This window comes from Hyaena hyaena, unplaced genomic scaffold (genome assembly GCF_003009895.1).
Source record: "Hyaena hyaena isolate Hyena2069 unplaced genomic scaffold, ASM300989v1 scaffold_20, whole genome shotgun sequence".
Taxonomy (NCBI): Eukaryota; Metazoa; Chordata; class Mammalia; order Carnivora; family Hyaenidae; genus Hyaena; species Hyaena hyaena.
The window spans coordinates 3,715,965-3,733,171 of record NW_024080652.1 but is presented as its reverse complement, the minus strand read 5'-3'; the positions used below and the strand labels follow the sequence as shown (position 1 = coordinate 3,733,171).

Genomic DNA, 17,207 nt, shown 5'->3' with positions numbered 1-17,207 from the left:
TGGTAGAATTCCCCAGGGAAACCATCAGGTCCAGGGCTCTTATTTGTTGGGAGATTTTTGATCACTGATTCGATTTCTTCACTCGTTATGGGTCTGTTCAGGTTTTCTATTTCTTCCCGTGTGAATTTTGGTAGTGAGTGTGTGTTTAGGAATTTGTCCATTTCTTCTAAGTTGTCCAATTTGTTGGCATATAATTTTTCATAGTATTCCCTGATAATTGCTTGTATTTCTGAGGGGTTGGTTGTAATAAGTCCATTTTCATTCATAATTTTGTCTATTTGGGTGCTCTCTCTTTTCTTTTTGATAAGCCTGGCTAGAGGTTTGTCAATTTTGTTTACTTTTTCAAAAAACCAACTCTTGGTTTCATTGATCTGTTCAATTGTTTCTTTGGTCTCTATGTTGTTTATTTCTGCTCTAATTTTTACTATTTCTCTTCTTCTACTGGGTTTAGGGCGTTCTTGTTGCTCTGCCTCTAGCTCCTTTAGGTGAGCTGTTAGATTTTGGACTTGTGCTTTTTCTAATCTCTTGAAATAGGCCTGGAGAGCAATGTACTTTCCTCTTAGGACTGCCTTGGCCGCATCCCATAGATTTTGAATTGTTGTGTTTTCATTTTCATTTGTTTCCATATATTTTTTAATTTCCTCTCTAATTGCCTGATTGGCCCATTCATTCTTTAGAAGGGTGTTCTTTAACCTCCATGTTTTTGGCGGTTTTCCAGACTTCTTCTTGTAATTGATTTCAAGTTTCAAAGCATTGTGATCTGACTACACTGTATATTTTATGTTAAATATTTAAAAATAAAAAAATTTAAATTTATTTAAACTTATTTTTAAAATCTTATGAATTCGGGGTCCAGTCCGACTCTTGATTTAGGCTCAGGCCATGATTTCATCTCATGGTTCGTGAGTTCGAGCCCCGCATCAGGCTCTGCGCTTGACAGCACAGCCTGCTTGGGATTCTCTCTCTTCTCTCCTCTCTCTGCTGCCCCTCTGCTCATGCTTGCTCTCTCTCTGTCTCTCTTAAAATAAATAAATAAAACTTAAAAAATTTTGAATTATATTAGACTAAATATTACATTGTATAATTCATATTAAATATCTAAAAATTTTTTTAATTAAAAAATTTAAATTTATTTTTAAAAAATGGGTGATGGGCATTGAGGACACTTGTTAGGATGAGCACGGGGTGTTGTATGTAAGCAATGAATCACAAGAACCTACTCCTGAAGCCAAGAGCACGCTGTATACACTGTATGTTAGCCAACTTGACAATAAATTATATTAAAAAATAAAGAAAAAGATTTAAATTTACTTTAAAATTTTTTTTAATTTATGAAGGATATTAAATATTACATTTTATAATGTATATGAGATGTCTTTTAATTTTTTAATTATTAAATTTCTTTTAAAAATGGTGAATTAAAGTAAATATTGCATTGTAGAATTAAAAAAATTTTTTTATGTTTATTTATTTTTGAGAGACAGAGACAGCGTGATTGGGGAGGGGCAGAGAGAGAGGGAGACACAGAATTCGAAGCAGGCTCCAGGCTCTGAGCTGTCAGCACAGAGCCCATCTTGGGCCTCGTACTCATGAACTATGAGTTCATGACCTGAGCTGAAGTCGGACACTTAACTGACTGAGCCACCTAGGTGCCCCTGAATTGTATAATTTATATTAAATAAATATTTAAAAAATTAAAAAGTTAAAAACATTTATTTGAACTTATTTTCAAAGTTTTACAAATTTTATGAAATACATTTAATTAAATATTGCATTATATAATTTGTATTAAATAAAAATCTAAAAATTCAATTAAATTTATTAAAAATATTTCAAATTTTATAAATGACATGAAATAAATATTAGATTTTACAGTATCCATCAAATTATGTATTACATATTTAAGTATATGTATGCTTACGTATATTTAAGTATACATATACTTATATGTAGTAAGCATAGATTTAAACACATAGTCCTGCAAAAAATAAGTCTGAAAGTATGTGAAAGAGCCAAAGCCGCCTTCTACCTTCTCCCAGTACCAGCTGCAACCCCCATTCCGTTTGTTGTGGGTCCTTTCTATTTATTTATGCGCAAATCCATGTGGTTTGCAGACATGCTTTCTTCTAAAGAGACAAGGTCACATGGAATGTACAACTCTGCCGTGTGCTTTGCTCGCTTGGCACGTGCTGTGGGCGTGTTTCCGTGAGCGCCGTGTAGAGTGATACCTGCCTCATCAGGAGGTTGTGAAGGTGGCATCAGATGATCCATCAAGGCCCTCCCTGCCATGCCCGGCACAGGGCAAGTCCCGGGAGGCATCGCCCTCTTCAGGACTGAGCACCTGCGTTAGCGTACAAGTGCGCCCTAGAGGACACGCGGCTGTTCAAAGGACGGAGGTGACTCTCCCTGTGGGAAGGCAGACCGATCCCCGCAGACGAGTGAATCCAACGTGGAGTCTCAGCATGGTGGGGGTGGTGTGAGCCCATTTATTGAGAATGGTATGTTCCTGTGTGTAGTACATCCGTATGAAGCACATGTTGTATGTTGCACGTGGAGAGGACATTTCTGGAAGGATACTATGAAGCACAGCTGACAGTGGTGGCCTGTAACACATGTAGAAGTGGACGGGGCAGGGGAGGGGATGGCTCGGCAAGTCCTCACGCAGTCTCTGCTCTTTAACCACCACCAACTCCAGTGGTAATAGTGCTCATCTCTGAAGGCTGGGACTACTACTTTTTTTTTTTAAGTTTCTTTATTTTGAGAGAGAGAGATTGAGAGTAAGCGCACTAGGGGGGGAAGAGCAGAGAGAGAGGGAGACAGAATCCCAAGCAGGCTCCGTGCTGTCAGCACAGAGCCTGGCACGGGGCTCAATCCCATGAACCGTGAGATCGTGCCCTGAGCTGAAATCAAGAGTCAGATACTTTTAACCCACTAAGCCACCTATGCGCCCTCACTACTTTGTTCTTCGTAGTTTTTGTTTGGTTTCTCTAAAATGTTTCACCATGGACACGTATCACTTTAAAAAAATTCTGATAAAATATACATAAAATTTGTGATTTTAGCTGTCTTACCTATACTGTTGAGTGGCATTAAGCACATTCACGTTATTGTGGATGTGTTGCCACTGTCCGTCTCCAGAACTTTCTCATCTTCCCAAACTGAAGCTCTGTCCCCATTAAATACCAACTCCCTCCCTGTTCCACCTCCCCCAGCCCCTGGTCACCTCCGTTCTACTTTTCTGTCTCCATGCATTTGATGAACTCCAGGGACCTCATGTGAGTGGGATCCTACAGTGTTCATCCTTCTGTGTCTGGCTTATGTTACTCTGCGTCACGTCCTGCAAGTTCATCCACGTGGTAGCAGGGGTCAGAGTTTCCTTCCTTGTTAACTCCAAGTGACACTCCATTGCGTGCACTAACACGAACAATGATTCTTTTGTCCATTCATCTGCGGACGGACATGTGACTGCTTCCACATTGTGCCTGTTGTGAACCTGGCTGCACATGTATCTGTTCGAGTCCTTGCTTTCACTTCTCTTGGGTGCGCACCCAGCTGTGTTAATTTTTAGAAAAGATAAGCTACAGACTATTCTTTGAGATTTTGATAGAATTGAGTAACATTTGAGCATTAATCTGGGGAGAATTGACAGCACACGTGGGGACATCCTTCCTGGGAATCTGGGACGGCTCGCCGTGTGCGTCTCTTTTCGTTTTGGGTGGGCGGGTGGTATGGTGGGGTGCTCCCAGCCCTGCGGGCTGCTCCTCTGACCTGTGCCCCACCCTTGTTCTTGCCGACAGCCCAACACCGAGGGCATTTGGGAGCTGATGACCGGAGGGGTCTTCTACTGCTTGGGCATGGTGTTCTTCAGGAGTGATGGGAGGATCCCCTTTGCCCACGCCATCTGGCATCTCTTTGTGGTGTTTGGTGCCGGCACCCACTACTACGCCATCTGGAGGTACCTCTATCTGCCCAGCACCCTGCAGACCAAGGTGTCCAAATGAGGTGGCCCAGACTGCACGGGGCAGAGCATCATGGCAAGAGGTTCTGTGAACGTTGGCCCAGAGCACAGCACCCAGGCCCGTCTGCGTGTCCACAGGCAGAGCTTTCGACGGGCCTGAGGCTACTACTTCTGGTTGGTGACAACCAGCACATCCTTGGGGTCCCAGGTGAGAAAGAAAGCAGTTAGCCATATTTACAGTGGAGAAATTAAAAAACTGTAATGTGTTCCTATTCTAGGCAAGCGTTTCCTAATATAGCCAACATTAACATCTTCAGAAAAGGGAGTAGATGCTGTCCTGGCAAACTGGGGGACCCTGGGCCAGTATGTGCTCCTTGAGGTCCTCAGACCTCAGTTAGGGAGTCAGTGGATTGTTGGTACCCCTCTGGCCAGGGCCTCCTCTGCTACCAAAGTCCTGGCTGGGGAATCGCGCCTGTTCAGGGAGAGTCACCCAGCTTGTAGATCAGGGATGGTGAATCTCTGAGACCACAGCAGACATTACCAATCAACTGCAGCTTGGTGCGGTATCAGAATTCTTCTCCAGGTGGCGCTCGGGGCAGCTATTACCTAGCGACTCAGCACTCACGATGGCACCTCTCAGCTTTTCCTGCCTGGCGTGCCCTGCAGTGGGGTCGTGGCCAGACCAGTTACATGTCTCCCAGCAGTGGGGGAGTAGGCTTATCTCCTGCACTCCCTCTCCCTTGTCCTTTTGGGGAAGCCCCTGGAGTGGGCAGTCTGGGGGCAGTAAAGGGAGACTGAGGCAGACAGCCCGAGCAGCCCCTGACCGTGGGCTCCACTGTAGCTGGTTCTCGGTTCAGAGAACCTCAGGGTAGAGGTTCTCTTATGCTGAAAAATCCAGAGAAATTATCAGCTGGTCGTTGGCGGGGCAGGGGCGGGGGGTGGAGGGCAAGCAGATGCTGGGAACTGGCTGGCCTGCTCCAGGTTTAGGGCTTGTGATGCCGATGTTCAGTGATTCTTGCTTGTTGCCAATCCGCGGCCCCGAGAGGCGCCTCTGATGAGCCCCAGGGAGACAGCCTCGGCTCTGGGCCAAGGGATCTGGGCAGAGTGTCTCCAGGGCTGGTATCCTGCCACCTTGGCGGCCCCCAGCAGCCCAAGGACATGGCCTCCTGGGACCTATCTTCACCGCGTCCTCCAGGGGCTGGTCACGGTGTGCCTGGCCCGTGGACACTTACTGGGGAGAGTATGCAGGCCCAGCCCCTGATCTGAATGGGAATCTCAGAATCTCCGGGTCAAACATCTGTCTCAAGGGAAACGGGCCTCAGTCTGCGACTCCCAACCGGAGTTGGGTAGGCAAAGACAGGATGCCTTATGTGTAGTTCGAGTACATTCCAGGGTATTTCAGGGTGCCAGTGTCTGGAGTCCCATGTGCCGAAGCCAGTTTTAAATCATCCAACACATTCCTCGGACAGGCGGGTTCTGAGCTGGCAGATGCCTTGGGGATAAGTTTTTCCTCTGGCGTGCGCGCGCGTGTGTGTGTATGCGCTAGCATATCTGTGTCTACACTGACACTCCCAGCCTCTGGAAGCTGCCTTCGTCTGGTCTGCTCCCATCGGTTGGGGTCAGGGTTGGAGGTTGGGGAGGAGGAGAAGGAGCTTCGCGGAAGAGGGCCCTTGGGGACGCCATTGTCCCTGACTGGGGGCAGGGACACTTTGACATGGTCTCCGCCTGGGCCTGAGGCAGGGGAAGGGGCTCATGTTAGCTTTGGGAAGCTGATCAGGAAACCTCCCAAAGCAAGGTCAGGAGCACCGCACCGTCCTGAGCTGACATTAAAGTCTTGTCGCTGAGGTGCTGACGGCAGCCAAAGCCCTGTTACAGGACCAGGGCTGGGTGCCTAGGACCTGGGACCCTAGTGGCTGTGTAGCTGAGCTGTTTATGCCGTACCTTCGTCTCCTCCTGCCCCCCCCCCCCCCGGCTATTTGATCTTGGCATTTCCCCCAAGGCTGAGGCACTGGTTCACCCCTCCTCCATCCACCCATCTCGTTCCTACCCCTCGTTCAAAGCCCTGCTCAGGCGTCAGGATCGAGGGACTTCTGGCCTTCCTCTGACTTCAGGGCTCCCGCCTACTTCCCAGCACCCCTTGTGCCCACCTGTACCATGGCTCGGAAATCTTTAAGACAGGCACTGTGTCCTGCTGGACCTGACATCAAATCTGGCATCTTCTGTTTGTAAGAGCTTGGGCTGGTTCCTTAACCTCTCTGTGCCTCAGTGTCCTCAGCTGTAAGATGGGTATAGTAAGGCAGTACCTTGCAGGGCTGCTTGAAGATTCAGTAGGATCATGAATGTTAAACTCCCAGCCTGCATCCTAATTAGCTCCCCTAATTGTCCCCTGGGGGAAGCAACCTCTGATAATGAAGATGATACCCTTCTGGGAGTGTCAGCAGCACTAGCCGGAGGAATGAATCACTAATGGTGGAATTTCTGACAGTGGACAAGCCGGTGAGGACACTGTTCTGTGGGGCCCTGACCGCATTCCTTCCCTTGCTCCACTCCGGGATGTTTTCTTGTGAACCCTTTCTCTTCCTCAGCATCCTTGTGAAAGTGAGTTTCTAGCATTCTATGTCACCCAAACCAGACCCTGGACCTCTTACAAAATGTGTCACAAACAGTGCAGGAGAGGAAGAAACGATGAGGCCATTCCCTCCTGTAGGTAAGCAGTCTAGTCTGTGCTTTGGATGTGTGGGGTGCAGAGAGGGACACAGGGGACTCGGATGCCAGCTCCCTCTCCCTGTCACCTTTGAGGCTGTCATATGCCAGGACGACCCAGCAAAGTGGCTGTCATGCCCCAAAGAGCCAAGGGGCAGTCGGCAGGCCTTTTTGACACTCTGGGTGCTTCAGCCGTTCCTGAGTTAGGCAGGCACTGCTGGGGTGGGGGTGGGGAGCCGGTGAGAAGTGAGGGATGAACACGGTTCAGGACGCTCCCACTGCTCGGCCGGGCTGGGGGACAGGCCTGGAGGTGACAGCCTGCTGTCAGAGTCCACTGGCGGCCATCCGGGCAAGCCAGAGCGGGTGTGCTCACTAGTGGAGGTCTGCCTTCCAGCCGGCGGGATTTCCTGATGAGTCCTGGGCTGAGCTGGCCGAGGTTGGTCCCCGGGGCCAGTGGGTCTAGACTGACGGTCTGAAGCCGCGCGGGTGTGGGTGGGGGCCCCGCACAGCGAGGCGATGCGGAGGGCTTACCGAGAACGGTGCATTCCTGGGGTTTCTGTGGCTTTCCGCGCACCAAGCTCTTTTCCACATTCGTCTGCGGGAGCTCAAGTGCTCTGAACGTTTTCCCACTGCTCTGCCCAGGCTCTGGCCCGTGGGGGAAGCAGGGGCAGGGGACAGCCCTGGGGCTACAAGGGGCAGTGTGAGCTCAGAGATCTGGGAAGTGAATCTAGTGACTTCGTTAGAAAGGCATTGCGTACTATGCCACCGGCTGCTGCAAGATGGCTCTGGGAACCGCATCGTGGGGTCCTGACAGCTGTGGTGGGTCCTGGCAGCCAGTCCCACATGAGTACGTGGCAGGTCCGCTCACAGGTGTGGGGCACAGTGGGTGTGAAGGAAGGAGCAGGACACTGGGTGGAAGACACTTACCCAGATGACACTCCTGGGGTCGGTGTCTGTGCTCGTGGCTTCATAGATGCCCTGTCCATTGACTGACAGTCCCTTCTGTGGGATGAAGCTTGATCTTACAGAGCAGGAAGGCAAAGAAAGCACAGAGAGGTTTGGCGACTTCCCCAAGGGGACCCAGTGTAACCAGCAGAGAGCAAAGCTTTGAAACCAGGACTGTCTAACCTCCGAGTGTCGGGGCCCTTGGCCAGCTCTCCTATTTCCAAGGAAATGCACTTTTTAAAAAAAAATGTTTACTTATTTTTGAGAGAGAGAGAGAGACCGCATGTGTGGGGAAGGGGGCAGAGAGAAAGGGAGACACAGAATCCAAAGCAGCTCCAGGCTCTGAGCTGTGAGCACAGAGCCCAACACGGAGCTTGAACTCAGACCTGAGCCGAAGTCGGATGCTCAAATGACTGAGCCACCCCCCCAGGCACCCGTGGGCTAAACATTTTTAATGACAGAAAGCAAAACAAAGCACTAGTGTGTCACACTTGCCAATTTACCTGTTGTAAATGCCCCAGGGCCAGTTTCAAGCCACCACAGGGGCATTGCCAAAGATGCCTTGGGAAGGGGTGTGCCTCTTTGGCCCTCGCAAGTCCCCGGATGCCAAGTTGTGAGAACAAACCAGCTCTGAAGGGACGCCGCGCGGGGTCAGGCCTGGCATCGAGATGCTCGGAAGCCCCACCTCGGGAGTCAGACCCGATCCAGGCCCAGCCCTACACGGGCCAGTATGCAAGGCCTTCAGCAGCGTGCCTCCTCTCGTCTGCGGAGTGGAGAGGGCGGTCAGTGCGCAGAACTGTTTTCTCGTGTTTCCTGGAGGCCAAAGCCCATGTCTTTGCTAGAGGAAGTCAGAGCAGTGCTAGGGCTTGGCCGGGGCACCTCCCCAGGGCTTTGCTGAACCACAGATCCACCCCCCGCCCCGGGGACTGCTGAGCCAATAGGTCAGGATGGCACTCGAGTCTGAGCTCTTCTGGGTGGTCTGGATGCCGGTTCTGGAAGGTCTTGCTCTGGAGCCCATCCACTCTGAGGCCATGACCTGCACATTAGTGATGGGGTCACAGAGTCAGTCTCCAGAGGACAGACGTGTGTCCGGTGTGGGGGTAGGGGGGCTTTATGATCTTTTTCACTTATTTTCCCAGATTCACAGCATCGATGGCTCCCAGTAGCCTGTGTTTATACATAGGCCATTCCTGAGATTGGGCTCTGTCACTAACTTTTCATAAGCTCTGTCCCAAGCCCTGTGGTTTATGTTGTCTTTACAAGCAATCTACAAGGTAGGTACAAGGTAGGATCCCATTTTACTGATTAGGAGACTAAGGCTCAGAGAGGTTAAGTAACTTGTCCAAGGGCACACAGCCCTGGGCTCTCCCCAGTTCCACTGTTTGCTCCCTAAAACACTGGCAACTCCAGGTTTGGTTGGGCTCCCAGACTGGGGACAGGAGCACTTGAAATGCTAGTAGCCTCCGTGTTTCTGTTTCAGCCAGTTCATGTGCTCTGAACGGTTATTTCAACAGTGTGAGACCTCACTCAGTAGCCCCGTATTCAGGCCAGTGTCAGAGACATGGGCAGAAACTCCCACCCAGGCTTTCAAAGGATGCTCATTTGGCGGAACATGTAGCTGCATGGCTCCTAGCGGCCGGGTGGCTGGGGGGGCCATGCTGTGTCCAGCCCTAGACACACTCTGAGGACACTGTGGCCCGATGCTGGTGCTCACCACAGCGGCTGGTTCCCTGCAAGGGCTCCGAGCCACAGGGCCCGACAGGATGCCTGCCGGTGCACAGGTGGCTGGTGGGAACCTACGGATCCCGGACCCACCAGCCTTTCTGGTTGCCTCACTTGAGGTGTGACGATTAAGGCTGGGAGCCTGAGCAATGCTGACCTTGAACTTGAGCCAGAAAGGGACAGCTCGGTTTTTGTCCCCAGAGAGTAAGGAAGAGAGCAGAGGAGTGACATGCTCAGGGCACAGAGCTGGGTAGAGCTAGGGCCAGTGCCTTTCCCTCCCGCACCTCATTTCTTTTCTTCCTGGGTCCCCTGGCCCCTGCTCTGGGTAGAATGGCTACTTTGAGCCATCCAGTGACAGGATGTGCAGCCTGCTGCCTCTTGCACAGACTGGTGGCTCAGGCGGCATGTCCTCCTGGTCCGGCAGGGAGGAGACACCAGCCCTCCCGTGTGGCCTTGCTTTCGGTGTGTGGTTGTGGAGCTTCCTGCTTGCTGTGTGACTCTGGGCAGATTACTTGCCCTCTCTGGGCTTTCATCTGGTCTGCTGTAAAAAGAGCTGGTTGGTCTTACTCAGCCGATTGTAAGCTGCTGGTCCATTTCCAAACTGCACGTCAAGGATGAGCACAGAGCCCACACTGGTGCGCTGGCCGGCTTGACTCCACATGGCAGACCCTTCCCCAGATGGAGGAGAGGTGCCCTGGGCAGAGGGCTGTGGACCAGCCCCTCCTGGGAGCACCCTGAGACCCTCCTCCACGCCCAGACACCTGAGAGATAATGACGCAGGGAAAATGAAGGGAACCCCAGGGGACTGAGAAACACCAAGCATCACGTAGAGGAGTGCTGTGCAGCCCGGAAGCTGGTAGGCACGGGCGGCTGTGTACACTTAAGTCCACTAAAATTAGATAAAAATAGAAATTCAGGGCCTCAGTGGTGCTAGCTGCATTTTAAGTGCTCAACAGACACATCTGGCCTGTTGCTCCCTTTTTGGACAGCACAGAGAAAGACAATCTCCATCATCCCGGAAGGTTCCATTGGATAACGGCTAGTACATCAGCAGTTCTCGAACTTTTCTGCCTTGGAACCCCTTTGTACCCTTAGAAATTGTTGAGGACACCAAAGAACTTTTGTTTCTGGGCTCTATCTAATATTGTCATTCATCACCCTAGAAGGTAAAACGGATAGTGTTTGAAAATAAGCTATTCATCAGGTAAAGAAAAACTCATTACACATTAACCTAAGTAACATATTTTTCTATTCAAAATAACTATATTTTTCCAAACAAAAAGAGGTTCAGGAGGAGGCGTGGCATTGTCTTACGTGCTTGCAAATTTCTTGAATGCCTGGCTTAAGAGAAGACAGCTAGATTTTCCTGCCTGCTTTTGCACCAGTTCATGACCGTGGCCTGTGCTGTCACGCCTTTGCCTGAAGGCGGGAGAGCGAAAGACAAGTAATGTCGTAGCGGTATGGAAACAGCTTGGCCTCAGGCCTTGGGAGACATCGCGGGAGAACCGCTGATACAGACTCTCCCCTTTGTTGCGCAGACCAACACTCTCCTGGTTTTAGCCCCTTTTTGCTGAACCCTGAGATGCGGGTTGGACAGGGAGCCAGAGGGGGTGTGAGCAATGGGCGGGCACACCTGGCTGAGGGCAGGAGCTGTGTTTCCCCTGAGCATGTCCAGTGCCCAGCACAGGGCACGGCACTCAGCAGGTGCTCGGTGCACATTTGTGGGGTGAGCGGGGCGTGTGTGTGTGTGCGTGCACGCGCGCATTTGAGCTCGGTCTGTACCTCCTCTTCCGAGGCTGGGAAGGTGTGGCTCCGGACCTTCGTGTACGTGTGGCCCTTGGCACCTAGGCTGCAGACCTGAGCTTAGTATTTTTGGAGAGCTAGTTTACCAGCTTGCCCCTGTGTGCTGCGTGGGTACACCTTTGTCCGTTCCATCCCCCTCTTTATCAGTGTAACACACTGTAACAATAGACACAGTACTTTGTGTTCTTGTATAGTTCTTGTATATTTCTCCCTGCAACACCTGGCAAGAGAGATACTGTTTCTTTATTACATGGGGAGCCTGAGGCTGTTCGGAGAGGATGTGACTTGCCCAAGGTCATCCGAGGGTGCAGGGCAAGGCTGGAACCCATGTCATGGCCCTTGGGTGTCACACCCTCCTCCTTCCACTGTCTTGCTCCCTGAGAACTGAGCTCTGGGGCAGCGGATGAACGTATCTTCTTGATGTCCTTCTGGGGCCTCGTTCTGTTTTTAGCAACGCCATCCCTTGGCTGCTCAATTCCTGAGCTTAGTAAGTCCTACCTGAGCCTCGAGGGGTCTCCTGCATTCTCTGCTCCTGCCTTTGGGACCTAGAAAGGGCTGGGACTCCGTGCAGGGGGCAAGGACGCTGGAGCCCAAAGCCTCCCTTAGGGCCTGGCAGTCCTTCGTCCTGAATTGTAGGGCTGCCCTTCGTTACTGGGGTCTGGTGGGCGGCGGGGCGCAGCCCTGACTGGTTACCCCAGGTCTACGTAGAGTCCCATAGTACCTCACCTTGTGGGTGTCCTGACAGCCTTCTCTTGGCAAAGCTGCCTTGTGATGGTTCTCAGACTGACCTGCGCCCTCTTGTGGCGGTAGCGCGGGAGATGCGGCATTCCCGCTGCGGCCGTATCAGGAGGGTCACCTGGGTGGCCTGGATCTGCCTGTGCCATCATGGGGGATCCGGTTGCGTGGGTCAGCTGTCCTCCTCTGTTAATTCCTAGATGTCTGTGTCCCAAACCTTTCTGATTAATACCCGTCAGGAGGAATGCATTTTACCCTGGGATTCGTGTTGACACAGCCGTTGTCGAAACTGCCCCCACCTGTGTGGTGCACCGGGGGCTCTACCTGCCCTGTCCTTCCTACCCCTTGTCGTTTATTCAAGTTGCTGGCTGCAACCCACAAAATGACTTTTATGCCTCATGAGTGGGGCTGAACTATCAGCTCCGGAAATTGTTCTAGGTGGCACTGTCCCGGAAAGCCATGGGCATTGGTACTGGGTGCTTAGTACCTGCTTTGGTGTGCTTGGTGGGGATCAGCGTGGTGCCTCAGGAACTTGGGTGCCCAAGGCCAGGTGGGGACAGTTAAGGAGAAGGAGATTCCTGGATCTGGCTGCTCAGAACCCTGACTCCGTTGAGAGGAATGCAAGACCAGAGTTTTGGGTCTCTTACCCTGGTGATGGCCACATGTTCTGGGGGGACCTGGGGCCGGATGGGTCCTAGAGATCTCCGGCCGGCAGCACGCCTGAGTGTGCGTCCGCCTTAGGTCAGGCAGGGCTGGGAAGGGAGACTGTGAATCCGCTTGAAAAAATGAGCAGACCCAATTTTGCAAGAGCTGTGTTGCTTCCACAAGCAATTTCAAATTTCAGGCCCTGACCCCCGCGGAATGAATCGCCCGCCAGTCCTCTTTCCGTTGCCAGATTTCGCTAGGAATCTGTCCACTTCTGTGCAGGAACGGCTCCTGCTTATTCAGGCCTTTCTTGGGGGTTTTGGGGGGAAGTAGGGGCTCTGACGGTCTCTTACACTTGTTTTTCTACACCTGTCGTGTCTACAGCGTCGGGGACTGTCATCTGTGGTGTGACTTTTTAAAAATGTCCTGCTGGTATTGGACCCTCTCTGTGTTTGTGAAATTGCTATTTTGTATTAACACATTTGATAAACATTTTTAGGATGAAGGATAATCCTGTCTGTGAATGTTATTGTTCCCAGTGGAGTAGAAGGAATTTTGAAAAATAAAAATTCAAGATGCTTCACTCTTGCCCCGTTGTCTTCTTACAAATAACATCTGTCCATTCTTTTTATAAAAGCAGTCTCTGTTCACTGTAGAAAACTTGGAATATTTAGAAAAGCATAAATTAAAAACCTTGCATTTGCTGTCTATTGCTACAAATCAGCTTATCCTAAAATATCATGGCTTAAAACAATCACGATCATCAGCATCTCGCATGGCTCCCCCCAGGAAGGACAGTCTTTCCATGGTCGGTAAGGTCCCACGTGTGAAAACATCAAAAGCAAAGACATCTTTTGTTTTTTATATTTTTAATTTATATTTTTAAATTTTTATTTATTTTTATTTTAATTTTTAAAGTATGTTTATTTTTGAGAGAGAGAGAGAGACAGAGTGCAAGCAGAGGAGGGGCAAAGAGAGAGGGAGACACAGAATCTGAAGCGGGCTCCAGGCTCTGAGCTGTCAGCACAGAGCCTGACATGGGTCTCGAACCCCTAACACTGAGATCATGACCTGAATCGAAGTCAGATGCTTAACTGACTGAGCCACCCAGGCGACCCTATTTTTTTTTAGTAAAATAATTTTTTAAAAAATTTATTTCTAGGAGAGAGAGAGAGAGAGACAGCATGAGCAGGGGAGGGTCAGAGAGAGAGGGAGTCACAGACTCTGAAACAGGCTCCAGGCTCTGAGCTGGCAGTCAGCACAAAGCCTGACGCGGGGCTCGAACCCACGAACCGCGAGATCATGACCTAAGCGAAAGTCGGACGCTTAACCAACTAAGCCACCCAGGTGCCCCTAAAATAATTTTTTTAATGTGTATTTTTGAGAGTGAGAGAGAGACAGAATGTGAGCAGGGGAGGGGCAGAGAGAGAGGGAGACAGAATCTGAAGCAGGCTCCAGGTTTTGAGGTGTCAGCAAAAAGCCTGATGAGGGGCTTGAAACCATGGACCATGAGATCGTGACCTGAGCTGAAGCCGGACACTTACCTGACTAAGCCTCTCAGGTGCCCCTTCAATGTTTATTTCTGAGAGAGAGAGAGATAGAGATAGAGAGACAATTTGAGGTGTCAGCAAAAAGCCTGATGAGGGGCTTGAAACCATGGACCATGAGATCGTGACCTGAGCTGAAGCCGGACACTTACCTGACTAAGCCTCTCAGGTGCCCCTTCAATGTTTATTTCTGAGAGAGAGAGAGATAGAGATAGAGAGACAAAGTGTGAGTGGAAGACAAGCAGAGAGAGAGAGGGAGACACAGAATCTGAAGCAGGCTCTGGCCTTCGAGATGTCAGCACAGAGTCCGACATGGGGCTCAACCTCACGAATCGCAAGATCATGACCTGAGCTGAAGTTGGATGCTTAACCGACTAAGCCACCCAGGCGCCCCAGTAAAGACATTTTAATACATACCCATGAATGCCTTCCCATTTGTCTGGGTTTCCCTTTGCAATATGGCAACTGGGTCCCAAGAGAAAGAAAGAGCCAGGCAGGAGACATGATGTCGTTTACGACCTAGCCTTGGATGTCACGTATCTTCACTTCTGCCTGCCATGTTCTCCTGTTGGACACAGCTAAAAAAAAAAAAAAAAAAAGAAAGAAAAAGAAAAAAAAACTCTCCCAAGATCAAGGGGAGTGTGATTTCTCGCGACTGCATGTGGTCATGTATGTGATTGTATGTTGTGATCACATCCCATGGTCATATTTTTGGCTGATGAAATTGATTCTAACTCCTACTTGGATTGAAAAGCAACTTTTCAACATGTTCCCCAGTCCCGAGGGTGGAACTAGAATTTCCAGAGACTTCACTACCTGAATAGTTGATTGACTAACTACTGGGGTAGATTATTTCTTATGTCCCACCCAGACTAAAATCTTTAAGTCAGGTGAATGTGGTTCAAGTTCTGTAGAATGAACACGCAAGGGTAAAGTGATTTGACATCACTTATTTTTATTTTTTTTAATGTTTTATTTATTTCTAGGAGAGAGAGAGAGAGAGAGACAGCGTGAGCAGGGGAGGGTCAGAGAGAGAGGGAGTCACAGACTGAAACAGGCTCCAGGCTCTGAGCTGGCAGCACAGAGCCCGACGCGGGGCCCGAACCCACGAACCGTGAGATCATGACCTAAGCGGAAGTCGGACTCTTAACCGACTAAGCCACCCAGGCGCCCCCTGACATCACTTATTTTAATGGCACTGAACTCTTTGAGCTGAATTCCCTGGCTCTGGTTTCATTTCCCAGGTATATGCCTTGAATCACTGCTTTCCAATTACATATCTTACCTGAGCTACAGATCCAAATACCTACTAGATATCTACATCAGAAAAGACATACCAACTTTAAATGGAATGATTTCAAATACCATTACTCAAATACCATTAGTCCTGGTGCCCTGTGCATTCCCAGGGCAAGAGGTAGACTTACATTGTTGCCTGGAAGTTGCTCAGCGAATGACATGGCAGGAAAAATAACAATTGCTGAGTTTGTGCTCATGAGTGTATGAGGAATGGCCAAACCCAGAGCAATGCTATTTCTGGGTTGTGGCAATGAGTTCATAAGATGGGTTCCCAGGATTAAGTGTGGCCAACCCATTCTAGTGATGCGGCTAGAAAGAAAGGCCATGATCTAAGGCTCTTCGTGTGCCTGCTGCCACCTGTCCTTCTTCTCTTCTGGTTCCCTTGAGAGCCCAGGCTTTCTGCCTCTAGACCCGTCACGCCTGGGAACCTGCACTTTGACGTTAACCAGATGTTTTTTCTTTGGTCTCCTTTGAGCCTTTCACTGATTGAGTCCTGGGACTCTGGCGCCCTCTGGTGGCCAAGGGGGGGCAGCTCAACACTCCATTTTATTCCACGGATTTCCAAAGGCGTTCAACGCTGCAGTTCAAAGGCTTGTTTCGCTCACCTGTCCATGGGCCCTGAGCAGTAGGGATACCAAGGTGAATAAAACCCAGTTATTCTTGTCCTTGATAAGCTTCCAGTTGAGGGGATAAGAAGGAGATGGGTGGAAATCTGTGCATTCCTTTGTTTACTCTGAACCAATATTTATTAAGCACCTAGTAGGCGCTGAGTATAGCAGTAAAGAAGGCAGATGAGGTGCCTACCTTTACAGAACACAGACGCCAGTGGGCGTTAAGTACATTTCGATAGTGATACACACCTATGGATGAAATGAAACAGATAATGAGATAGAGACTGACTACAGGGGTGACTGTCAGAGAATGGTCTGGAGGCAGTAGTGGAGCTGGGTTTTAATGAGGAAGGTGCTGCATGCAGACACAAAAGGAGGAGCATTTTAGGAAGAGGAGGCAGCAAGGGGAAAGGAGGGAATGAGCTTACTGCATTTGAAAGCAGAAGCCTGGTGTGCCTGGAGCCCTGTGATAGAGAGGGAGCATTGGGGCAGTCAGAAGGGCCAGCTGGGATAGGGGTTGGACGCTGCCTTATTCTCAGTGCCAAGGGGAGTCACGGAGGAGCATGGGCTGAGGAGTAACATCTCATTTGCATTTTTTAAAAAATATTTTTATTTATTTCTAGGAGAGAGAGAGACAGCATGAGCAGGGGAGGGTCAGAGAGAGAGGGAGTCACAGACTCTAGACAGGCTCCAGGCTCTGAGCTGGCAGTCAGCACAGAGCCCGACGTGGGGCTTGAACCCACGAACCACGAGATCATGACCTAAGTGAAAGTCGGACGCTTAACCGACTAAGCCACTCAGGCGCCCCACATCTCATTTGCATTTAAGGAACATAGTTTGATATGATGTGAACCCATGGGAGCACAGGGGAGGAGTATAGATCCAACTCTGGCAGTCACGGAGGGCTTCCTGGATAAGGCGTATTAGTTACCCATTTCTGCATAACAAACTGTCCCCAAACTCAGTGGCTTAAATTAATAAGAAGCCTTTATCATTGCACAGTTTCTGAGGGCTGCGAGTTGGGGTGCAGCTCTGCTGGGCGGTTCTGGCTCAGGGTCCCTCATGAGGTGCAGTCAGCATATTGGTCAGGGCTGCATTCATCTGAAGGTGCAAGGCTGGAGGGCTCGCGTCCAAGATGGTGCACTCACGTGGATGGCAGGTTGGTGCTGGCTGTTGGTTTCTCACCATGTGGATCTCTCCAGGGCTGTTTGAGTGCTCTCTCAACAACACGGACAGCTT

The 17,207-nt window shown here is 50.0% G+C and overlaps 1 protein-coding gene across 1 annotated transcript in view; it reads left to right on the top strand.

Annotated features, from left to right (window-relative positions):
- Positions 1-17,207, top strand: part of RADIL (Rap associating with DIL domain) — a 132,529-nt gene that overhangs the window by 43,615 nt on the left and 71,707 nt on the right. The window contains exon 7 of the mRNA XM_039226156.1: positions 3,798-3,955. Within this exon, the coding sequence (XP_039082087.1) occupies positions 3,798-3,955 (158 nt within the window). The remainder of the gene's footprint in view (positions 1-3,797; positions 3,956-17,207) is intronic.